This window comes from Dama dama, chromosome 1, assembly GCF_033118175.1.
Source record: "Dama dama isolate Ldn47 chromosome 1, ASM3311817v1, whole genome shotgun sequence".
In the NCBI taxonomy this organism is placed as follows: domain Eukaryota; kingdom Metazoa; phylum Chordata; class Mammalia; order Artiodactyla; family Cervidae; genus Dama; species Dama dama.
The window spans coordinates 54,481,088-54,507,768 of record NC_083681.1 but is presented as its reverse complement, the minus strand read 5'-3'; the positions used below and the strand labels follow the sequence as shown (position 1 = coordinate 54,507,768).

General features: G+C 37.6%; 2 protein-coding genes and 1 non-coding gene across 5 annotated transcripts in view; 1 reads left to right on the top strand and 2 right to left on the bottom strand.

Moving 5' to 3' along the window:
• UVRAG (UV radiation resistance associated) overlaps positions 1 to 26,681 on the bottom strand; it is a 316,126-nt gene that overhangs the window by 212,537 nt on the left and 76,908 nt on the right. For all 3 annotated transcript variants that reach the window (XM_061150663.1, XM_061150645.1, XM_061150654.1), the window contains one exon: positions 21,384 to 21,469. In XM_061150663.1, coding sequence (XP_061006646.1) covers positions 21,384 to 21,469 — 86 coding nt within the window. The remainder of the gene's footprint in view (positions 1 to 21,383; positions 21,470 to 26,681) is intronic.
• LOC133054728 (cytochrome c oxidase subunit 7C, mitochondrial-like) lies at positions 11,459 to 12,853 on the top strand. Its single transcript, XM_061139991.1, has one exon. It carries the CDS (start codon positions 11,539 to 11,541, stop codon positions 11,728 to 11,730), a length of 192 nt encoding a protein of 63 aa, XP_060995974.1. The 5' UTR covers positions 11,459 to 11,538; the 3' UTR covers positions 11,731 to 12,853.
• Positions 24,281 to 24,387, bottom strand: LOC133065101 (U6 spliceosomal RNA). The gene has a single exon (XR_009694845.1). It is a non-coding gene; the product is annotated as a U6 spliceosomal RNA (small nuclear RNA).

The following is a 26,681-nucleotide window of genomic DNA, read 5'->3' as shown; positions in this document are numbered from 1 at the left end:
AGATTGTGGGTAGAAGGATGTGAAAGGACAGAAGAACCAGAGATCAAATTGCCAACATCCGTTGGATCATCGAAAAAGCAAGAGTTCTAGAAAAACATCTACTGCTTTATTGACTGTGCCAAAGCCTTTGACTTTGTGGGTCACAACGAACTGTGGAAAATTCTTCAAGAGATAGGAATACCAGACCACCTTACCTGCCTCCTGAGAAATCTGCATGCAGGTCAAGAGCCAGACATGGAACAACAGACTCGTTCCAAATCAAGAAAGGAGTATGTCAAGGTTGTATATTGTCACCCTGCTTACTTAACTTATATGCACAGTACATCATGAGAAACGCTGGGCTGGAGGAAGCACAAGCTGGAATCAAGATTGCTGGAGAAATATCAATAACCTCAGATATGCAGATGATATCACACTTATGGCATAAAGCAAAGAACTAAAGAGCCTCTTGATAAAAGTGAAACAGAGTGAAAAGGTTGGCTTAAAACTCAACATTCAGAAAACTAAGAACATGGCATCGGGTTCTATCACTTCATGGCAAATAGATGGGGAAAAGTGGAAACAGTGACAGACTTTATTTTCTTGGGCTCCAAAATCACTGCAGATGGTGACTGTAGCCATGACATAAAAAGACACTTGCTCCTTGGAAGAAAAGTAATGACCAACCTAGACAGCATATTAAAAAGCAGAGACATTACTTAGCCAACAAAGGTCCATCTAGTCAAAGTTATGGTTTTTCCAGTAGTCTTGTATGGAATTGAGAGTTGGACTATATAGAAAGCTGAGCAAAAAAAAGAAAAAGAAAGAAAACTGAGCACTGAAGAATTGATGCTTTTGAACTGTGGTGTTGGAGAAGACTCTTGAGAGTCCCTTGGATGGCAAGGAGATCCAACCAGTCAATCCTAAAGGAAATCAGTCCTGAATGTTCATTGGAAGGACTGATGCTGAAGTTGAAACTCTAATACCTTGGCCACCTGATGTGAAGAACTGACTCATCTGAAAAAGACCCTGACGCTGGGAAAGATTGAATGCAGGAGGAGAAGGGGACAACAGAGGATGAGATGGTTGGATGGCATCACTGGTTCGATGGACATGAGTTTCAGTAAGCTCCACGAGTTGGTGATGGACAGGGAAGCCTGGTGTGCTGCAGTCCATGAGGTCACAAAGAGTCAGACACAACGAAGTGATTGAACTGAACTGAAGGTAGAAGGGAAAGATTGAGGGCAGAAGGAGAAGAGGGAATCAGAGGATGAGATGGCTGGATGGCATCACTGATGCAACAGATATGAACTTGGGCAAACTTTGAGACATGGTGAGGGACAGTGAGGCCTGGCGTGCTGTGGTCCATGGGGGTTGCGAAGAGTCGGACACGATGGGGCAGCTGAACAACAAGGTAGGAGGCTCCAGTAGGCCTATACCACCTGCTCTAACTCAGTCTATTGCCAGAGAGCTGCAATGATTGCTCTCTTCCTTTGGGTATCTACTCATAAAGCTGCTCCGATCTTCATTCTGCTATTGTTTACTGTGTGCAGAGCTCCTGCTGGAACTGAAAGGGAGGAGTGACTGACAGAGTAACACAAGGCCCTATTAATAGCAGGTTCTCTGTAAAGATTTGTTCTACTGAAATTTTATTTCAAATGACTGACCAACATTCTTCTTTCAGATCACTGGATTAGTAAACCCTGCAACTAATTCATCCTGAAATTATCAACTGCGAAGTTTATCACACAGCATGTTCCATAATTTACATGGATAACATATAGTAAAATTCTCTGTTGTTAATATTCTTACATACTCTTATAATCATACAGTCATAACTGTTTGATAGTCACAAATGTTAGAAGGCCCATAAATCCAATCTAATAACATGAAAAGTATCAGACATCTCAACAGAGGGACACTCTAAAAAACACCTGACCAGTCATCCTCAAGACTATCAAGGACTATCAAGACTATCAGGGAATTTCTTGGTGGTTCAGTGGTTAAGAATCCATCTTGCAATGTAGGGCATGTGGGTTTCATCCCTGATTGAGAAACGAAGATCCTACGTGCTGCAACCAAGACCTGACACAGTCAAATAAATAAATATTAAAAAAAACAACACAGAAACACAACCTATCAAGAGCATCAACAGCAAGAAGTATCTGAGAAACTGACAGACAATAGGAAACTTGGGAGACATAATGACTAAACACAATATGGTATCGAGAATGGGATCCTGGAAGAGGACATCTGAATGAACTATATTGCTACTGGTAAGTCACTTCAGTCGTGTCCGACTCTGTGCGACCCCATCCCTGGGATTCTCCAGGCAAGAACACTGGAGTGGGTTGCCATTTCCTTCTCCAATGCATGAAAGTGAAAAGTGAAAGTGAAGTCACTCAGTCATGTCTGACTCTTCACGACCCCATGGACTGCAGCCTACCAGGCTCCTCCGTCCATGGGATTTTCCAGGCAAGAGTACTGGAGTAGGGTGCCACTGAATGAACTATGGACTTGAGTTAATAATATATCAACACTGGTTCACTAAATATAACAAATATACCATTGTGAGACAATAGAAAATATGTATATTGGTCTCTGCCCCTGGTTCCTGACACAGAACTCCCAAAACGCTTGTAAGTTCCTAAATGAGAGATGCACTAGGAGCATCTTTTGTTCTAATATTTGGTCCTTGACCCCAATTCCTTAACACACAGTTGCTAAATCCTTTGGAATCTCCTGAGTGATAGCAATGTTTTGTTCTGAGGAGGTGAGTCGGTAGGCTTCTGGATGAGTGCTGGTCACCAAGAAGACCAAGTCATGATTAAAAGCTTGGAATTTTTAGCTTGGTCTACCATTCTCCAGCGAGCGGGCAAAGGTTGAAAACAGAACTAATTAATAGACCATGATTAAGTGATGAAGCCTCCATAAAAATCCCAGTAACATAGGGTTCAGAGAGCTTTCTGGGTTGCTGAACACAAGGAGGTGCTGGGAGACTGCAGCACTAGGAAGGGCTTGGAAGCACCACACCTCTTTCCACATACCTCACCCTACACATCCATTCCATCTGGATGTTTGCCCGTATCCTTTATCATAGCCTTTTACAATTTCAACTAGTCATCACTCAGTAAACTGAGCCTTTCTAGCAAATTGATCAAACTTGAGGAGGGGGCTGTAAGAACCTCTCCTCTGATTTACAGCCAGTTGATCAGAAGCACAGGTGACAACCTGGACACGAGACTGGTGTCTGAAGTTGGGGGCAGTCTTGTGGCACTGAGCCCTTGAGCTGTGGGATCTGCCCCTGTCTCCAGGTAGACAGTGTCAGAATTAAGTTAAACCCCAGGACATCCAGCTGGCAGAACTGCTTGGTGTGAAAAAAAAACCCACTGATAGGTGGTATTAGAGATATTGTGAGTTTAGTGGTAGTGTGAGAGTAAAAAGGAAACAGAGGAGGAGACTGAGTTTTTCCTATTCAACCACACCGTGGATGATAATAAGAGAAGAAACTAGGTGCAGGGTATATAGGAACACTGCACTATCCTTCAATGTTTCTGCAAGGCATTTTGTAAAATAAAAACTGACATGTTCAATAATGAAAACAAAAAACAGCTAATTTTCCATAACATCAAACTCAGGATGTTTATAACACCATTGTAAAAAAATCAATACCTAAAATACTATTAGAATTAGCCAACAAAACCTGAACAAACAGTCCTTTTTATTTTAAACAAAGAATATATTTTCCCAAAAAAGTTCTGCCAGATTGTAATCAACCCTAACAAAAATACAACCATCCCCTGCAAGAACAACAATCCCGTATTTTGCCACTGAGTCTGTTTCCTGGGGACTTACTTGACAAGATGTTCTTTTCAAATATCAATTTAATCCTCTTCCACGAATGTTTGAACTGATGTCATAGTTCAAGCTGAAAACTGAGCAAAGTGGGCTGTCCCAAGTTCTAACACTGAGAAAAAGCAGGACACCTGGAAAGATGTTTCATGCCAACTACACTGTGGTAAGTAGCAGAACCCATGTCCTCAGAAGCTTGGCGGCAATTATTCACATCATCTTGGGGCACTTAAGACTTACCACCTCATGTGACCAGGTAACTCTTCATACACTTAGATATGTATACATTTACCCAAACTCTTTATGAAAACAACAACCACTTTTCTACTTTTTGTACCTAAGGTGTCTTGCATGTAAAATTCTGTAGACAAATGAATTGCCAATAGAATGAAATGAAAATAAACAGTTTAATCACAGACATTTTAAAACTATGGTGAAATATACATAACATACAACTAACCATTTTAAAGTATACAATTCAGTGGCATTTAGTGCACTCACAATATTATACAACTATAATCATCAACTCTTAGCTCAGAGATACTGGATTCAACTATCTCCCTGTCTGCCCATTTCCACAACAGCTAATAAATATCAATTCCCTTCCTCCTTTACTACATATTGGTTTTTTCCCTTATGTCATTCTGTGATCAAATTAGTTTGCAATGGTGATGGCAGCAGGCAGACATCCACTCCAGTGACAGGAAGCTCCCCCCAAAGGAACACTGTCACTTGCACACCTCTAACTGCTGAAATGTACTTTCTTATACTGAGTCAACATTTGCCTTCGTTTAGCTTCCACTGGATTCACACAATGCTGCCTCCAGTAGTCACCAGCTATGACTGTCAAGGCCAGTTACTTTAAGTCTCAGTTTCCTCATCTGTCAAAGTGGGAATAAAGGGGACTGTGGGGACTGTTCTAAGAACTAAATGAGCTCAAGTTTTTTTTTTTTCCATACCCTATATAACACTGAGCATGGGGATGCAGTAGATGTCTCCTTTGTAACTCTGCTGCTTTTCAGACTACTGCTTTCCTCCACTGCTTAAAACCCTCAGTCCTTTCAATGTACATGTGATTTTGCTGCTTTCCCTTCCTGCTGCTCTTATCTGCAGTCCTCCCATCCCAGCTTAATAACTGAAGATTTTAGCATCTGACTCACCATCCTCTTTCCACCACTATTCCTGCCATGCTTCCTGATGACTTTTATGTCTAGGCAATATTCCAACCTCTCAGATTCTTGACCTCCACCCATTCAGTCAGCTCAGTTCAGTTATTCTCTTACTTTATATCATAATTAATAACTGCATCTTTAAAACCTCAACTTCAAGCATCCCAAGCTCTAACCACTGCTCTCCATACTTCATTCCAACAATCTGTTTCCATCATCAGAATTTCCAATCCATTGATCCTATATCTCTTTTTTCACTGATCATCACTTCCCTGTGTCCTCACTTCTCTTCTTATCCAATTTAGAGTTCATGGTCCACCATTATAAATCACTCATATGGACCTCTCTTCTTGGCCATGAATTTACCTGGCAAAACCCTAAGTCTGGTTAAACTGTCTTCACCTTTGCACTCAAGAGGCTGAATACAGCTGGTAAAAAACAGCAAGCTGAATGTTCTCCCTTAAATGTATAGCCAAAGTATGAAACCAAAGTATGGAAGCATCGGGTTCACGGGGGAGAGTAAGAGATGTGAATTCCCAGACCTTGCCCAGAACTAATGCATCAGGAACTTCGTGGGGAGGCCCAGCCATCAGTGTTGCACCAAGCCCTCCAGCTGATTCTGATGCAGGCTTAAGTCTGAGAACTATCAGGCCAAGTTAATTCGCGCTCTCATTCTCCAAGATGATGACTTTAAATCTTCTCTTTTCTCTTCAAACTTTATACAAACCTTCCAACTTCTGACAACTGACTGATGACCCTACTGAAAAACAGAAGCAGTCAGAGGACAACTTACTCATTCTCCCATCAGCAAATATATCATGTGGTTCTGTATCTATACCCATATATTCTGCCTTCCCCACATATATACACCCCTTCTTTACAAGGCCTAACCATCTACTTATACACTGGATTCCACTGTCTTTCACTTATCAAAGCTTTTCGTGCCTGCTATTGTCCCCTCTCTTTCTCGGGCATCCGTTTTCCTTTAGCACATGAGTATGCTAAATACCTTCCACCTCAAAACAAAAACACTCTTCGCTTGACCCCTCATCTCCTTCCACCTTTAGTACCGTTTCTGGGCTCCTCTGTACATAAAAACTTCACAGGAACAGTTTATACTTCTTCTCTTCATTTCCTTACTCTTGTTCTCTCCCTAAACGACTCCTGCGACTTCACAAAAACTGCTTTTACAAATGTCACCAGTGGAGCCCCCAGTTGCTAGATTCAGTATTCAATTATCAGTCTGCTTCTTACTCACTCACAGCATTTGATTCAGTTATCAATTCTGTGAAAGTATTTTGGCTCTGGGATGCCACACTGTCCTAGATTTCCCCCAGACCTCCTTAGTTGCCCCTACTCCTCTGCTATATTCTCCTCTTCCAACATGTTGGAGAATCTTGAACAAAGTCTGGAAGGTAGAAAGAAGGTGGGGAAGCCATTCTTCCAGGAGCAGTGACAGACCCTCTCTAGTGTGAGTTTCTGCAGAAGTCAAGTTTCCTCGTTCAGGTGTCTGGGAATGAGGGGTGGTTACTTCACTAGCAGCAGTTCTGTGAGCGCCAGATCGCCACTGTGCTGGGTTGACCTCAAAGCCTAGTAGAAAGCAGTGTGTCCCTGAAGCCGAGCAGCCCCCTGACTTCTACTCCTTCAGCCCTCAAGTGATTCTATAAATACCCAAATCTGTGTGAAATCTCTTCCTGACGAAAATATCTAGAGTGGTTTGTTTCCTACACTGAAACTTGACTGACACTATTCCTAAGTTCAAGTCTCTAGCAGCACCAATTAGCCCTGAGATCAAAAGTGCACATCCAAATGCCTTAGTCCCTCCACCTTCATGACTGATACATATCTCAAACCTAATGTCCCAAACACATTCTCGGCTCCCCATGAGCTCATCCTCCTTCTCCCCTACAAATTTCCCTCGTTTTCATAAATGCCACCCCAATTCACCTAATGTACAGATTAAATATCTATACATCATCTCTCTTGCATGCCCACACCTAATCCATTAACAAGGCTGCTTAGCTCCAACTGTGGGCTCTGTCAGGAACTGGATTACTTCTCCTCATACACCTCAACTGCTATCAGGCCAGCCTAAGTCACTCTTGTCTCTTGCCTGGATAGGACAATAGTCTCTTAACTAATCTCTCACTTACTCCTCTCGCTCCCTTCAGTCTATTCTCCATGCCAGAATCATTTTCTTCAAATATAAGTCAGATCATATCACTCCCTTGGCTCCAACCCCTCCAACATCTCTCCATCACACATGGAAAAAATGTAAACTTCTACACAATCTGGCCTCTATCAGCTTTGCTCACTATGCTCAATCCAGATTGACCTCTTAGCTGTACTTTCAGCAAACCAAGTTCACTCCTCCTCAGGGCTCTTACACCAGCTATACCTGCTCTTTGGGATGTTCTTCCTAAAGATACCCACACAACTTGCTGCCTTATCTTTTTCAAATCTTTTCTTCTAGTGAAGTGTTTCCTGACCACTTTATCTAAAACAGATATCCACTCATCCTACCACCCCCAGTATATTTATTGCCATAGCACTATCACTATTCTATCCACAGGAACACTACACCTACATATTTTTTTCTTCAGAAAAAGTCCAAATTCTTTACAACGTGGGAGGCAGCATGGAAGAAAGAAAAGAAAATGGAGTAAAACTTTTGACTGGCTGGTTCTGTCACAACGCAACCTTAGGCAGGTCAATTTCCATTTCTGGATGTGTCCTCATTAGCAAAATAGGGATAATAAAGAATAGCACCAATCACATACACTTGCTTTGACGAATAAAAGAAATAAAGCATATAAAGTACCAACCTGATAGATGGTCCATATTCAATAAATACATCTACTTTACTATTATTACCCAACAACCATTTGCCAAATTAACTAAGTAACTCTTTATTTAAAGACAGTAACTATATTCCCGGAGCCCCCTCTTCTCCCTTTATTCTCAACTATTTAAAAACCTTTCATTTATTCTGGCCATCTCCCTTGGCTCTTTCTCATCAAAGTAAACTGGGACTCAAATTAAACAGAATATTCCAAATATGACCTAATAAACACAAAGTCCAGGAAGACTATTACTTCCCTTGATCTGGGCACTTTAGTTTAATTAATGCAACCTACGATAATCTTAACACCTTTTTGAGAGCTGTTGAGTCAATTTCTTGGCAAACACTAAATTTTTCATACATTTAAATCTCCAAATGCTCTCCCCATAAACTGTTTAAGGTCAATTCTACTCCAAGGTTCATATTTGACACTGTCACTAGAATCAAAGAATCAGAGATTAAAAATATATATATATCAATGCTACCACAGAAATCATTTTACCTCAAATTAGTATGCTTCTTGCAGAGTCAGAATTTAATGGTTCAGAGCTTGAAAACAGAAATGCCAACGAGGAAACATCACTGTGTCTACTCACTCCACACCATATTGAAAGAAAAGGAGTGAAAGCAGCCCATGGTCACAGAGTTAGAGAGATGCTCCTCAACAGCAAACTTACAGATTTTAGTTAACACTTCCAGCCTGGGGAGGCACAGAGGCACAGAGGCACAGAACTTTGAAGGCTCTTAGGAGAGCTTATTATGAAAGTCTCCATTGTGCCAGGGCCAGAAGACTCTCTGAGAAATGTCTGGCCCATTCACACCCAGGTGCACCATCAAAGAAATTTTATCAGAAGGAGCTATTAGGCAGCCTCAAGGAATTCTTCCACACGAGATGAGGAAATATATTGGAAAGGTCTTTGCCATCAAATGGACCAAGGCTCTGAATAACACTCACTAGCTCATCTTTTTTAAGTTGTCATTTCACTTACCAGCAAAACAGAATTTTAATAGTAGCATAGTGTGAACATTATAAATATATATATGCTAAGATTTTAGCACTTAAGTATCTTTCATATTTGAGATATTCAAATAGTATTTTCTTTCCCTACCACCTGTGAAGGCATAGAAAAGGGTGGGATTATGACTTTTTCCTACAATACCAACAAAACATTTAGAAATCATTATTACCCTCTTAATGAATCTAAGACTCCTTGCTTGCTGTATCTGTTAATCTCTCCTACTAAAGTATAAGTTCCCAAAGTAAGAATCTGGCTTCTCATGTCAATGGAGTACTTCCAGCCATAAAGAATCATAAGAACGAGGTTATTACAATGGCTACTCTTCTCAACAGATAAACATGCTGAGTCTCATATTGTTCAAAGGTAAAACACCCTACCTTTTAATAAAAAAGTTACTTCAAGGGCCAGGTGATATCCCGATGAGCATAATGTATTAATTCTCCTAAAATCTCTGATAAGTTCTCTTAATAAAACAGCATGTAAAAATCAAGTTATGGGTGGGGTAGGTGTTTAATGGCAACTGGTTATTTTTATTGGCAGAGATATCAGGGTGAAATCACTAAACTTTGGAAAGCTGCCTTGGAACATGCCTGGCACCAGCGGGAAAGTAGAAGTTACAAGGCAGCTATGAGGGGTGTGATGGTAAAGCTTTTTTTTTTTTTTTGATGGTAAAGCTTTAATTTGCAGTGACATCTTAAACAAAGCAGTCTTAGTAAAGTAACCTGTGAAATCAAGCCAGAACTGAAGGACAGAGGCAGGGAGAGAGAACATCTCTTGGGCAGAAGACTATTCATATATTTAACTGCCCTCAAAGGATGCGCCTTACCTCTTTATACTAATTTTATACACCTCTTTCACCATTCTAACAATATCTGAATGAATCTGGCTACTGCTCCAAGCCAGAAATTCTGAACATTATTTTGGTGAGGCTCATTTATTTTACCTACTGTGTGGCTACTTCTGTTGAATATTTAGTCCACTAGAGAAAATGGGCTTAGCAGCATGAAGAGCCTACAAAAGGTCCTAGTTAAAGACCATGAGACATATCAGTAACTCATGACTACTGGTTAATTCATTCAATAAACTAGTTAATTTACCACACAATGCCTTTATGTGACTTTCATTAGCAAGCACTTTGTCTACAATGAAGTATCTAGATGTTTTATAGTAAATATATACTATAATTGTGGAGGAACATATCCAAGATTAGTATTAATCTTGGTGATTTAAAACTACCATTTAAAAAAATTCCTCCAAAAATTTACCTATTATTCAGTGATTATCCAACTGGATTGTACTTCTTGCATTCATTTAATAATTTATCATTCATTCAGTTAACAAATATTTACTAGCATCTACTCTGAGTTAGGCTGGTGCTATATATGCTGGGGACAAAATAAAACTAGAGCTCTAAATTCCCTACACTTATGTATCGGTCTGTGTTCTCCATTCCCATTCTGAGAAATATTTTTAAAGACAAAAAATATATAAAATATTTTGTTTCAGTTCACAAACAAAAAAGCATTCAACTTCTGTATTAGAAAGCATCCTGTCCAATAATATAACTAAATTTCTAACTGGTTTCTGGGCTTAATTAGAAAATCTGCTGTAAACTGCTGAGATGATTAAAAGAATTACAAAATAAAACTACATGAGCTGTTTCAGCAATAAATTTAAATATCTAGAGGAAGTACATGGTTTCCTAGCAAAAAATAAACTATCAAGAATAAACCATGGAGAAGTAGGATAAAAGAGAGCAAATAGCACTAGAAGTATGAGAGTCAGATTTATCATCATAAAAGTCACCTGAACTAGATGATTTTAATAGCTAAATTCTCTAACAAATCTTTAAAGAATTAAAAATCCTCAAAATCATTTAATATGTTTCAGTTGATTATGATACTAATAGCTAACAAATATAGTATTAACTAATTTCGGCACTGTACTAAGCACTTGCTATTAATTCACTTAATCCCCCAACAACCCAATGAGGTTATTATCATCATTTTACAAAGGAGGGTCACAGAAAAAGATGAAAAGCTTCCCAATTCAATTTCAGGATCTCAGGAAAGATAATTACCTATCACACCTTCCTTCCCACCCCCCAAAAAAACAACAGATACTATATGCCAATCTCACTTGTAGTAATGATCAAAAGAATAATCTATAACTAGTTAGTAATACAATACCAAGAAATCTACATACCTTTTTGCAACTATAAATTAAAGAAAAACATATAACGCTAATAAATATGGAAAGACAATTCCAAAAATTCAGCATCTAATACTTTAAAAAGTTAAATAGGAAGAACTATCAAAAAGATTCTCCAAAACTAACAGAGAATATTCTGAACAGTAAAACAGTGATCATTTTTAATTAAAACAAGAATTGGTTAAACTGCTCGCTATTTCCATTATATTTCAACATTAATTTTAAAGTTCTAAAAGGTGTATAAATGCAGTAAAGACAAGAAAACAGTATAAATATTGCAAAAGAACAGATAAATCTATCCTTTTATTGATAATGAGTATATGGCCAAGAAAATCAGAGATCTTTCCTTAAAAAACAAGGAAAAAAACAGTTTGGGGAACAAGGTCGTGAGGAAGCAGCAGGCTTTTTGCGGCCGCCATTTCTTCCGCCTTCAGTCTCGATATTTTGTAGAGCTTCCAACAGCGCTATGTTGGGACAGAGCATCCGGAGGTTCACAACCTCTGTGGTTCGTCGGAGCCACTACAAGGAGGGTCCAGGGAAGAATATACCATTTTCAGTGGAAAACAAGTGGAGGTTACTAGCTATGATGACTTTGTTCTTTGGGTCTGGATTTGCTGCGCCTTTCTTTATAGTGAGACACCAACTGCTTAAAAAGTAACACATGAGACAGATAGGAATAGGAACTATATTAAGAGGTGCAGTCTCTTAAAAGGATCAAACCCTTGAACTCAGCATCCTAGATACGTTTGTAAATAAACTTATGGCATTAAAAAAAAAAAAAAAAACAAGAAAAACTAACTTGATACCATCACTGAATATGACTTTCTTAAAATTACAGTTTTTTCATATAACAGAAATGAGTATACAAGAATGGACATGGAAAACATTTTATTAAAGAATTGTGTAAAAACTATAGCATACCTAAGAACAAACTTATGGAAAAGCCACATGTCCATATGATGAGAACTGTAAAATCTTATCAAAGGATTGAAATAAAATTTGAACAAATATAAGACATATCATGTCTTGGATAGGAATACTAACATAAAAATGACTCTTTGTGACCCCATGGACTATACAGTCCATGGAATTCTCTAGGCCAGAATACTGGAGTGGGTAGCCTTTCCCTTCTCCAGAGGATCTTCCCAACCCAGGGACTGAACTCAGGTCTCCCATATTGCAGGAGAATTCTTTACCAGCTGAGCCACAAGGGAAGCCCAAGAATACTGGAGTGATCACGTAGCCTATCCCTTCAGCAGATCATCCTGACCCAGGAATCAAACTGGGATCTCCTTCATTCCTCACCAACTGAGCTATCAGGGAAGCCCCTATAAAAAAATGACAGCTCTCACCAAATATAAAAAGTCAATGAATATAAAAATTCCTGTAAGAATTCAAGAAAGTTTTTTTTTTTAGAATAGGATAAAATAACCTTAACGTCCACATGGAAGAATAAAGTTCTGAGAACAGCCAAAAATAGCATGGAAAAGAAGAGCAGCAAGAGGGGTACTTGCCTTACCTGGTATTAAGATCCCCAAAACCACTGTAATTAATCTGAAATTGGCAAACGGCTACACAAAAGCATCAGAACAAAAAGGGAACCCAGAAATGAACCCCAGCTTATATGACCTTTTAGTATATAACAAAGGTGGTACCTAAATTCAGTAAGAAAAGGAAGTTAACGGCACAACTGGACATTCATCTGCAAAGAAAACGAATTTCTATATCAATATATGGAATATCTACACAATATATTTAAGAATAATTCCAAATTGTATTAGAGATTTAATTTTAAAAGTAAAATAATATAAACCTCAGAAGAAAACTTAGAAAATGTACACAGAACTAAGATGGAAGAGAGACTTCCAACAAGGCAACTATACTCCAATGTAAAAAATATCTATTTTTTTTAAAAAGAGAGATACTTCTTAAACCAAGACAGACTGCCCAGAAGACATCTAAGGAAAACCAAAATTATATGATATGACAAATATAAACATTCTGTATAAGGTATACTAACTCAAGATGTAACTGAGAGATTTGGAAAAAATACCAAGGACTTGTAAAATTATATGAAAAAACACAAGGAACTCAATTAAAAAGATAGGTAAAATATTAAGAATAGGTAAATTCACAGAAGAATACTGAATGGTTAACAAATCCAGGATATTCTCTTTCACTTGTAGCTCAGACTAAGCACTGGTACTGAAACTCATAAAAATTAACACTAAGGTGTTGTACTCATCAAATTAATAAAAATCACACAGAAAAACATGATACCCATGGCCAGCAGGGCTTCAAGGTAAAGAGGAAAGTCACATATTATATGTACTCTTTGGGGAAACAGTATGTTATTTCCTAAAATTAAAATTTATACATGTCCTTTGACTTAGAAACTCTACTCCTGGAAATTTAATACATAGAAACAAAAACATCACAAATATAAAAATATATTCATATATAGATACTTACTCCAGTATTGCACATAATGGCAAAATGAACAAATAAAAAACCAGAGCCAAAGTAAATATTAAATGTCCATCCATAGGGTGATAACTGAAAAATATAGTACACCTCACCATGGACTATTAAGAAATCATTAAAACAGTGAAGTGAAGAGATTTGTACATGGAATGTTAAATAAGGAAACAAGAGGTAGAGTTAAGCATATAATATCCACTCCAATTTTGTCAAATAGCAATTAAAAACAGATATACATCATTATGCATATAAGGATATCTATGACCTATACATAGAGATCATAGGAAAAAATATGAAAGATACATGACTGACTGTTAAGATGGGTACACAGGTGACTGGGGTCATGTCAGCATGTGTTCTGTGTTTGGATGGTATTTTACTCAATTCAGGCTGTTGTAACAAAATATCATACACAGGGTAACTTATAAATAGAAATTTATTTGTCACAGTTCTGGGGCTCAGAAGTCTATGATCAAGGCACCAGTATGGTTGGTATTTGGTGAGAGCCTGCTTCCTGGTTCACAGTTATCTTTTCACTACATCACATGGAGAAAGGGGCGGGGTCTTCCTAGGGCCTCTTTTATAAGGGTACTAATCCCATCTATGGGGGCTCTGCCTTCATGACCTAATCATCACCCAAAGGCCCCCCACTTCAAAGTACCATCACACTGGGGATTAGGTTTCAGTGTACCAGTTTGGGATGGGGGTGTGGGACCACAAACATTCAATCCACAACTGGTGGTTCTGGTAGTGAGGGAAAGGGTTTAAGGAAGAAGACAAGCCAAAAACTAAAAAGAAAGGGGAAAAAAAACACTGCATCTAGAATTACCCCAGATTTTGTTTAAAGTTCTATCAATATTTTTGTAAGTATATATGTGCCTTTCTGTGGGTGTACATATAGAAAGATGAATAAAAATAAAATGTGCTATTACACATAAATACCAATTTTGTTTAACTGAAACTTACATTAAATACCTAAACATTTTTGAATATCTAACTTTTTAATTTTAAATTTTGATTAAAAACCTTCCTAAATCCTGTCACACATCACTGCTCTCTTAGGTAGACTTTAACAAGGACTACTTTATATTCCACTAATGATTCAGTATCAACACAGTACACGCACATGCGCTCTTCATTCAAACCTGCTTTAACACTTACTTATCTTGTGGTGCTAGACACACACTGATCTAAGCCTCAGTGTCCTCATGTGTTAAATGGAGAGAGCACTAGTGAAAACTCATATGGGACACTTAGTAATTCTTATTATGAACTTCAGTCAGGAACTATAGTATGGAGCTGTACTTGGGTAAAGCTGCTCACACAGAGAAGAGAGAAGCTAGCTATGCCTTTTTTCACTTAGTCTGTCTCTCTTCACAGCTGGGCTATTTCTATTTCTCCCTGCCCTCCTTTTATATGAAGTAGTGACAGAGAGCTATTTACAAATCCAAACATAGTGAGTATAAAGACAGGACAGTAGCTAATACGATTTACCCAACAGTTTTACTCCAGAAACAGAGTGAAGCACAAACAGCAAACTGTCAGATTTTGCTTCTCCTTGATGTCAGTGTGCTACCTTAACAGTAATCCTCTTAATTCCCCTCATTTATCAAAAACGAGCCCACAGACACTGGGCCTAGTATCTACCAAGAACAGAAAACTATACGAGTCTTAGGACATAAATTTTGTGACATCTTTTGCTTACAATCAGGTTCTTAATTATATTCTCTACATTTGCGCTTACCTCTTAGGGAGAGACATCATTAGGAAGGGAGAGAGGAGAAAACTCTCCCTGCAACCTAAAAGTTAGTCATCACATTCAAAACTCAAAGATTATGAACAGTTACATCCTTACACATGTCATCCTCCCCGTTTTCTAAACACTAGGGCAAGAATAATTTATTTGATATGAGCATTTCCCTTCTATAGCTGAAATTCTGTAAGAGAAAGTATTTTCTATCAAAGTGGCGGGTGGGGATATGGCAACAATTTACCAGATAAAGATCTTCCCCAAAGAATCCGCATAAGGAATAAGACCATAAGTCACAAAATCCTGAAATTGTTATGTTGAAGGCAGTGGCAGAAAGAAAAGAGGCAGCTGAATCTTTATGGACCTGATTGTATTTTCAACACTTTTTTGATAACGGTCGAGAAATTTTTTACAACTCTCATTTTACCAGGTGCAAACCAGAAACAGGAACAACAGAACCCAGTTCCCTGTAACCTGAAGAACAGTTTGAATTAATCAATTAAAACAGCATTTCTTATCTGCTAAATAGACTTGATATGTAGCCGTCATAGGACTAATACAAGGATCAACAAAAAGAGGATTCTTGTCTAAAGGAGCTCTCAGTTTCTGGGTGATAAGCAGAGAGCAATTCAGACAATGAAGAACTAACTACAACAGTACGTGCTCAGGAAAGGCTAGCTACTAGTTGCTACTAGCTACTAGTGGCAGGAGGACTTGAAAGAAGAATATTAGTCCCTTTGGACTATTTAGAACCACGTCCTTTGAATACCAAATTAAGAAGGAAGGACTTTATACTCTATGTGAGAGCTCAAAGATTTCTAAATCAAATGAGTGACAAAACTGATGTATCTTTGATCATTCTGGCAGCAATGTGGCAGATGAATTGTACTAAAGCAGTGTGAAAAAATAAGGTAGTAAAACATGCTGGTTATGAACACAAGCTCAGGAGCTAAACTAGGTTTAAATACAGACTAACATGAACCACCTGTATAACCTTGGATAAGCCACTCAACTGCTTTGTGCTTCAACTTCCTCATCTGTAAACAGGAATAAACATTTCTAACCACATGGGGTTGTTGTAAAAATTAGAAGAGTCAATTCATATAAATCTTAACATAGTTCCTAACACAAAGGAAATGTTCAATAAATAATAGGACTTTACTGGTGGTCCGGTGGTTAAGAACCCACCTGCCAACACAGGGGACATAGGTTTGATCCTTGATCCAGGAAGATCCTGCGTGCCGTGGAGCAACTAAGCCTTTATGATAGTTACTGGGCCTGTGTGCCTAGAGCCTGTGCTCCACAAGACAAGCCACCACAATGAGAAGCCCGCATGCCACAACAAAGAGTAGCTCCTGATCACCGCAACTAGAGAAAGCCTGCACAACAACAAAGACCCAGCACAGCCATAAATAAACAAGTGATTTTTTAAAATAATATCTATTAATTGCATGAAAGAAAAACTGAAAGTAGGAAGATCAGAGGTCAGGAAATAGTTCAGGAAAACAGACATGAGAACAAAGAACGGTATGCTCACTAGTGAGCCTGAGATGCTGATGCTACTACTAGAGAAACCAGGGAAAACAAAAGGAAGAGAAAGATCAGGCCAGTGTATGGAGATTAAGCCAGACTTGTTATGGTTGAGGTTCCTACAGAACATGAAAGTCTACTGATCCCTGGAAACTACAGAGCAGAAATCCAAAAGAAAACTTGGAACTAGAGACATAGTTTTGAGAGCTATTAACATGTGGCTGTGGTGGTTGAAGTTGTGGTAATTAAAAAGAGTCCTTAGGGAGAAAGAGTAATGCAGGATCCACAGGACCAAGAGCTCCGGGATCACAACAGAATCCACAGTAACTCCAACATAATGTCAGTAAGATGGAGAGGAGACAACATAGCCCTACGAAACAACCCCTTCCTTCAAGTAGTTTTCAGTGCTATCAGGGAGACAAGACATGCACATGTTAAATAATTTTTATCATGACTGTTAGACATTAACAAAAGTAATTCTAAAAACAGAGGTGGTAGGCATTAGAATGGCAAGAACAGAAAGGGAAATTATGCCAAAAATTGGAAAACCTAGCAGTAATATATAAAGGGAACACTGGAACAGAGAAGAATGCTAATTTCAAGGTGGAAGAAGTCAAGGGGGAAATGAAGACTATTATTTATTGAATGTCTACTATGTGCCAGTAACTGTCCTATGATCTTTTAATCTATTTTACCTTCTTTAATTCTCATGTCTATGACAGCAATATCACCCCCATTTTATAAGAACAGTTTGAGGCATACCAAAGTTAAGAAACTTGCCCAAAGTAACTTGGCGATTTAGGACTGGAACCTAGATGAAGGACCAAAGCCCATGGTTTCTCCACCATACCTTCATTTATTAAACAGGTAAAAGGAAGCCATGTCAAAAGAGAAGAAAAAAAAGAAAGAAAACTATACTCAGAGAAAACAATTAGTCTCGCTTAATTTAATACAATAGTTACCTTTCTGAGGAAGTATGAAAGGGAAAACAAAACAAAAACGTTTTTAAACACTAAAAATAATCTTTCAATTCCAGAGGACAGGTAGGATTACAGCCATATGCTTGCTTCTAGACCTGTCCCTCAGGTCTCTTCCATACTATCATCATGGTTAGAATCAAATTCACTCCTGAGCATGTCACTCCTCTCCGTGCAATCTTTCAACAACTGCCTATCACCAACACAGTAAACAATAAATAAAAAAATTTTTAAATCAACAGATCCCGAAAGAGAAAGCTGTTTATAAACTCATTAACCTAGAAGGAATAATAAAAAAGAGAAGGAAAGTTAACTTCTAAATTAAAGGCTCACTTATAATTCATAAGTCTACTTTTCACACTTCAAAACTGTAAAATAAAGGAAATTTCAAATGCCAGTTAAAGAGCAACATTGACACCTTGTGGTGAACATCCTAAAGTATGAAATGTGACAACGAGTGAAGGGTCTCCTAATTAAATGTCTGCTTACATGAAAACTAATGCTTAATCCAGGGATTTCCAAGGGCTAGGAAGCAGAAATCAGTTACCATCACACATACTGAATGTAAATTTGGAAAGATCTGCTCTTTTTTGGTAACACTGGAATTAGTCTAAATTCCTAACTGTTGGCAGAAGAGTAAAACCTCAGGTCATTGTTTTCCTACAAAATGTGGTACAACACATCCATCAGAAGGGGCTATAATGCTAGCTAGGGTCATAGATGTTCTAAAAGCAGCCTTTACCTAGTCAAAATTTCCTACTTTTTTGTATGACATTTACAAATAAAAGGTGGGACATTATCAATTCATAGCAGCTACCAACACAAAAACACAGTGAGAGTTACTAACAGCAGACGTGGGTTCTAACCCTGACTCCAAACAGTACTGAGAATTTTGTGGAGTAAGTCATATTAAAAAATTCAGACTCTGTATTTTCCATAAAATCACAGATCGAGAAGTAACAATTAAAAAAAAAAAGAAATCATCAGGAAAGAAAAAGGTATATTTTAAAAAATTACTCCCTCCAGGAACAATGTTGCCTGAGTTAAGGAGGGGAAACAATGAACAAAATTAATTAGCACCACATTAACTTTCTCAACAATCACTTAATATGTATCTCATGATAAGAACAGTGGGAAAAGAACTTTTAATTAGGCAGATACATGACAATTACTCTGAACTGTGTGAATTTGCAAAGAAAGTTCCATTTTACTCATTAACATTGACAAGTATAATTTAAAGTTTCTAGCTCCAGAGTAACTTTCCGGGTTCAGCCAATTTACTTGATAAACAGACATTAGATTTGGTTCAGAAAAAAGTATATCTGTGTTACCAGCTACAAAAGATTTACATAAAGGTGATGAGCAGGCCATTATTAACAAGGTTATTCTAACTGCTGACACACCTAAGGAATCTAGAAGGCACTCCAGAAGTGAAACTCCCCAGAGACATTTCATTGCAAGATCAGTGTTAATTAACTGAGCAACTACCAAACTAATTTTATGATTTTGAATTTATGGAGGGCTCTATGACTTTCAGAAATTTTCTCTATCATTATGCTACATGCACCCAATAACCACCAGTCTAGGATAAGTCAGAGCATGAAAAGGGTTTGCAAATTTTGTTTGCCAGATAACCTTCATACCAATCTCCAGTCTGGCTCTTTCTTGGTGTGTGTCCCCTCAGCTAAGTACTGATAAGTAATTGACTGCCCCTTGGCCTCAGCTTCTACATGGAAGACAAAAGCTGATCCCTGATGTGGGAACACAGAAAACTTCTAGGATAAAAAGGTAACAGATGTGAAAATGCTTGTAAATTAAACAAACTGTAACACCACTGCTTCTATATTTTAGAACATCAAAGAGGTTAAATGAATTAGGATAAATCAAGGATAATTAAAATCACAGGCAAGTCAGTCAACACATTCTCCACTATACCAAGCTGATTCCCAAGATTCCACAGTCTTTCTTCAGCTCTTATTTTCCTGAATCATTACTATACAGAGCCTTCAGGAAAGGAAAGTGAAGTTGCTCAGTCACGTCCAAACTTTGCGACCCTGTGGACTGTAGCCTACCAGGCTCCTCCGTCCATGGGACTTTCCAGGCTAGAGTACTGCAGTGGATTGCCATTTCCTTTTCCAGGGGATCTTCCCGACCCAGGGATCGAACCCTGGTCTCCCGCACTGCAGGTAGACGCTTTACCCACTAAGCCACCAGGGCCTTCAATACCCCTTAAATCTCTGTTTTCTTAGATTCTATGATACCACCTTTCCCAAATTCTCTTCTTCTCACTGACTCTGTGTTCCTTTTGCTTTTAACTTTACTGATTTCTCTAATAACATAATAAACTCTCACACTTCAAAAATATCTTTAAACATAATAGTATCTATAACTCTCATCTTACTGAGGAAAATAGGCCAAGAAATATTAGTGGCTTACTCACAATTCAAACTATTTCTGTGCATCCCTCTTTTCAATACTTAAAACTCAATGTAATCCAAACTGAATAGGCTCAAAATAAGAGCAATATATTTTGACACAACTTGTTTTCTATCTCTACCATTCAATTACTAAATTCCATCCATTCTGGTACATATCCTAAGAAGTCAAAGGATCTCTCAGGTAAAAATCAAAAGCCATCAAATGTGTGTGGTTACTTTAGTTGAAATCATTGTCTCTTAAGAGCAATTTACATAGTCCATGTGACCAAACTCTCTATCATTCTGTATAACAAGATTCAAGATTTGCAAAGGAAAGGCTCATTTAACAACGTTTACAAAATAAACAACCATCCAACTGGACAAGGGTTCAATCATCTTTCTGGACTCTTCCTCCAACAGATATATAGAGGATGTCTAATGGTCTGAAATTTATGATGTGCTATGTAAACATTAGGAAAAGACTGCCAAAATCGAGTTTCAATGAACCATCTGTCTGAGTAGGGTGAACACAGGTTGAGTGTCACTGTTAACTTTATTTTAAACTGCATTTATTTTGGTAGCCTGCCTCCTGGGAAAATGTCCTTGATGATCTACCACACTGAAAATTAAAACCAAATTTAAAAATCTTACAAAATTAAACCCAGACATTATGAAAATACAGAGCTGAGGCAGCTAAGCCTCTGAGCACATGAGCTTCACGCAAAGCTCTTTGACTTGCCAAACATGATTCTTTTACAGCAGGTCAAAACTCTAAGCTATGTCTAGGCCTATTGCAGAGCTTTTCTAAGTAATGGCATCATTGTTAAAATTTTGATAAGTCTAAATTTTATACCTCTGGTTGCTGTTCTTTATAGTGCAGAAGACCGGAAACAGCTCATGTCCCTACTTTAAGATCACTAGCTTCCAATCATTCTCTCCCACTGTCCGCAGGAAAAAAATGGCATTTGAAAGGCTTTGTAAAAGAGATAAACTTAAATAACTGTAGCTACAAAATTTATGAACCTCTCACTAAAAAATGCTAAGTCTGAGTAACCGCTTCTAAAGCTCCCATACGTTTCCTCACACTGAAATGTCACAAACTCAGAATGAGGAAGATTCTTTAGAAAATGCAAGAGGACTCTAAGAAGTTTCTTACCGCAGCAAAGAGAAGACATCATAAGAATTGCGAACACAGTTCTGATCCACCTGAAGAAGAATATTCTTCTGAACATTTGAATAACCCTAAAAGACATTGATCAACAAATTAATCAAAGTAAAACAAAATATGTGTCCATATTAATCATGATGTTTGTCTTTTTTAAATTATGATTTAATAATAACTCAGTAGGTTCAAATCATTAAGAAATTAAGAAACACTTTCACATAATTGAAGTTTAACATTTTAGGCAAGTGAATTTAAAATAAATTTCTTCTAATATTTTCCCACAGAAACAATGTTTCACATTATAAATTTTGGTAAACTTCCCAGCGAAACCCCAGAAGTCTTTTTAACATATTATGTGGCTGAAGAAGAGTATTAACAATAATATTTCAAGTATGCCTAGCCAACATATGTAATGTTTTTATGGGAGAAAAGGCATTCCAAGTTTTAATTAGGAATACCTGAAACAAATAATTCCACTCAGTGGTGTTAAGGTGTTGGGAGCAAGGATGGTTTCTACAGCGAACATAGCACAATTTCTTAAGAAGAACAGAACAGCTATCTGGCATTTCAGAAAGGCAAAGTAAATAGTAGTTAAGAAAAAAGGACTCTGGACCCAGACCACCTGGATTACAATTTAAGCCCTTAACACACCAGTTCTGTAAGCTTGAGCAAGGCACCTAACTTCTTTCAGTTTAACTTTGGTTTCTCATCTATAACATGGAGATGATAATACTATCTACCTCACAAATTGTCATGAGAACTAAAAGAGCTAATATTTGTAAAATCAAAGGTATGTAATAAGCACTGTATGCCTGCTATAATGCTAATATAAGCATTTTCCAAAAATTACATTGCTGCAGATATTAAAAAGGTTATTAGGAGAATATCATGAAGAACTTCATGCTAACAAATTTGACAACTTAGATTAATTAGACAAATTCAGCTACAACATGCCAAAATGGATAATAGCTGAGTAATAACTCTATAACTATTTTTAAGTGAATAAGTAGTTGAAAAATCTTTCCACAAAAACAGTCTTGGTCCAGGTTGCTTCACTGAATTATATCAAATGTTTAAGAAATATCATCAATTTAGTACAAACCCCTTCATAAAACAGAGTGGAAAGGAACAATTTCCAACCACATTTCTGACACTAAACCTTATCTCTCTCTCTCTCTCTCTCTCTCACACACACACACACACACACACACAGATAATTATAAGCCAATATCCTCATGATTACAGACACAAAAATCTTAGCAAAACATTAGAAAGTTGAACCAGAAATACATTATAAGGATAAAACAGCAACACTTCATTTTGACTGAATTTATTTTAAGAATGCAAGAGTGGTTTAGTATTTAATATCAATCAATTAGCAAATAAATGAAACAATCATTATAAATCTACCCTTATGGGTACACAATAATAAAGATGTAACGTGATGATAAAAATGGGGGAACAGAGCCATAGAGAAGAAAAGTTTTATATAATACTAACACTAATATTAACTTTAGCTAAACTTACAAATTAAGATGTCAACTATAACCCTTGGGGCAGACACTAAGAAAATAACTAAAAGATGCATAGTGAAAGAAAAGAGAAAGGACTCAAATGTTACATGAGAAAATAACTAATACAAAAGAAGGTAGTAATGGAAGAAATGAGGAACAAAAAGAAATAAGAAAACAAATCAAAGAATGGCAGAAGTCCTTCCATCTGTAATTACAGTAAGTGTTAATGAATTAAATTACACTACAATTAAAAGGCAGAGATTGGCCAAATGGATTTTCTTTTTAATGATCCACAATATGCTATCTACAAGAGATGTACTTTAGAATCAAAAACATATAAATCGGTTGAAAATGGAAGGATGGAAAGATATTCTATGTAAGTAGTAACCAAAAGAGAACTGGAATGTGTAAACTAATATCAGACAAATAGACATTAAAAGAAAACAAATGACCAAAACAGACATTATGCAGTTTTAAAAGGATCAAGATATAAATGACTATAAACATATATGTACTTAACAACATAAAACATATGAAGTCAAAACTACAAAACTAAAATGAGAAACAGCAGAAGTCAACATCCCACTTTTAACAATGGATAGCACAACCATAAAAAAGAGAAAGAACGAAACAAAAAATATCAACAATACTATAAACCAAATAGACCTAACAAATGTATATAGCATGGTCCACTCAACAACAACCATACAAATATTCTCAAATGCACATGGAATATTCTTTAGGATAGACCATATGTTATCACAAAGAAAATCTCAATAGATTTCTAAACACTGAAATCATACAAAATATCTCTTCTGATCACAATGTAATGAAACTAAAAATCAGTAACAAAAGGAAACTTGGAAAATTCACAAACTGCAAACTAAACAACATACTCTTAAATGACCAGTGGGTCAAAGAACAAATCATAAGGTTAATAATTAAATGCTATGTTGCATAAAAGTACAACATATAAAACACATAGGATATAGTGAAAAAGTGCTCAGAGTGATAAGTGCAGCTGTAAATTTTACATTAAAAAGAAGAAAAAGGAGAGAGAGTTCGAATCAGTAACGTAATCTTCCACCTTAAGGAACAATAAAAAGAAAACTTAAACCCAAAGTAAGAAGGAAGCAAATAATAAAGATTAGGGCAGAGATCCTGGCAGCTCATACGGTAAAGAGTCTGTCTGCAACATGGGAGATCCAGATTTTTTTTTTTTTTCATTTATTTTTATTAGTTGGAGACTAATCACTTCTCAATATTGTAGTGGTTTTTGCCATACATTGACATGAATCAGCCATGGATTTACATGTGTTCCCCATCCTGATCCCCCCTCCCACCTCCCTCCTCATCCCATTCCTCTGGGTCTTCAAAAATATGGAATGCTTCACGAATTTGCGTGTCATCCTTGCACAGGGGCCATGCTAATCTTCTCTATATCGTTCCAATCTTAGTATATGTGCTGCCGAAGCGAGCACGGGAGATCCAGATTCAGCCCCTGGGTCGGGAAGATCCCCTGGAGAAGAGAATGGCAGCCCACTCCAGTATTCTTGCCTGGATAATTCCACGGACAGAGGAGCCTGGAGGGCTACAGTCCATGGGGTCACAGAGTCGGACACGACTGAGCAACTAACCCTTTCCATGAAATATAGAATAAAAAACAATAGAGAAAAATCAATAAAACTAACTTAGTTCTGTGAAAAGAGCCAATAAAACTGACAAACATTAAGCCAGACCAACCAAGAAAAGAGGAGAGAACACTCCAATCACTAAAATCAGGAATGAAAGTGAGAACTTTACCATTAATCTTATAAAGACAGGAAATATTAATTATAGAAGAATACTATAAGAGCCTCTTGATGAAAATGAAAAAGGAAAGTGAAAAGGTTGGCTTAAAACTCAACATTCAACAAACTAAGATCATGGCATCCCATCACTTTATGGCAAACAGATGGGGAAACAATAGAAACAGTGAGAGGCTTCTTGGGCTCCAAAATCACTGCAGATGGTGACTGCAGCCATGAAATTAAAAGACGCTTGCTCCTTTGAAGAAAAGCTATGATCAACGTAGACAGACATTACTTTGCCAACAGTGGTCCGTCTAGTCAAAGTATGGTTTTTCCAGTAGTCATGTATGGATGTGAGAGTTGGACTGTAAAGAAAGCTGAGCGCTAAAGAATCAATGCTTTTGAAGTGTGGTGTTGGTGAAGATTCTTAAGAGTCCCTTGGGCTGCAAGTAGACCCAACCAGTTCATCCTAAAGGAACTCAGTCCTGAATCTTCACTGGAAGGACTGACGCTGAAGCTGAAACTCCAACACTTTGGCCACCTGATGTGAAGAACTGACTCACTGGAAAAGACCCTGATGCTGGGAAAGATTGAAGGCAGGAGGAGAAAGGGCCGACAGGATGAGATGGTTGGATGGCATCACCAATGCATCACCAACTCGATGGACATGAGTCTGAGGAAGCCCCAGAAGTTGGTAATGACAGGGAAACCTGGCATACTGCAGTCCATGGGGTTGCAAAGAGTTGGACATGGCTGAGCTACCGAACTGAACTGATGAACAATTGTATGTCAAAAACTCAGGGAACCTAGATAAAATGAAAATTCCTAGAAAAACAGAAACTCCCAAAAGTGATTCAAGAAAAAACAGAAAATCTGGACAGATCCACGAGTTGTCAAAGAGTTTAGCTAGGTTACTCCATGGTATCACCGCCTTGACATCCATTTTGTTTGGCCAAGTAGCCTTTAGGACCTTACACCAACACTAGACCCCTCTTTAGGGAAGTGCATGCCCTAGATCACAGGCTGCAGAGTTACAAGCAAATGTAGATTCTGTTAATACTTGTGATCAACAGTCTCCCCTGCTTCCCAGGACCTGTATGCTCTACATGCCCCTTAGATAAAAATCCCCATGGAGCTTACCAACTCCCTGCTCTTTTGGTTTGAACTAAACAACCCACCCAAGCCCAGGAACCCCAAAGCACTCTACAGACAGACTCTAAAAAAGACATATGTCCCAGATCCTCCATTTCTCTGTCTGCACTCTGTCTTGACCTCCCCATGTGGCCACTTCAAAGCCTTCTCAATAATTCCTCCAGAATCTATGAGTAACAAACGTCTCTATTTCAATTTCTCTTGTGGTTTTCTGTGCTCTACTCAACAAATGTTAATTTAACAAAGTTATAACAAAACTAAAGAAGTTAAATCAGTAATTATAAAACTCCCAGCAAAGAAAAGCCCAGAACTGCATAATTTGGCAAAATCTACCAATCACTTAAAGAGAAAATAACACCAATCCTTCTATAAGTCTTCCAAAAAATGAAAGAGGGGGAAATACTTCTTAACTCATTCTATGAGACCAGTATTACCCTGATCCCAAGCCAGATAATAACATCACAAGAAAATTATAGACCAATATCCCATATATATATAAAAAACATATATACATACATTATAGAGAAAAAAATCCTTAACAAAATACCCTTGAACAAAGAGGGGGTGGGAGCAACGACCCCTACATGGTTAAAAATCCACATATAACTTTACAGTCAGTTCTCTGTACCCACAGTTCCATATGCATTGTTCTGCATCGATGGATTTGACCAACTGTACATTATGTAGTACTGTAGTTCAGACTTCTTGGGGAAAAAAAACAAACCACATATAAGTAGCCCTGCCCAGTTCAAACACATGTTATTCAAGAGCCAAATGTATTAGCAAAGCTAATCTGGTCTAGCAATTCTACTTCTGGGAATATACCCAAAAGA

What these genes read in the sequence shown, in the direction of transcription:
- LOC133054728 (XM_061139991.1), top strand. Translation starts at nt 11,539, where the DNA reads ATGTTGGGACAGAGCATCCGGAGGTTCACAACCTCTGTGGTTCGTCGG.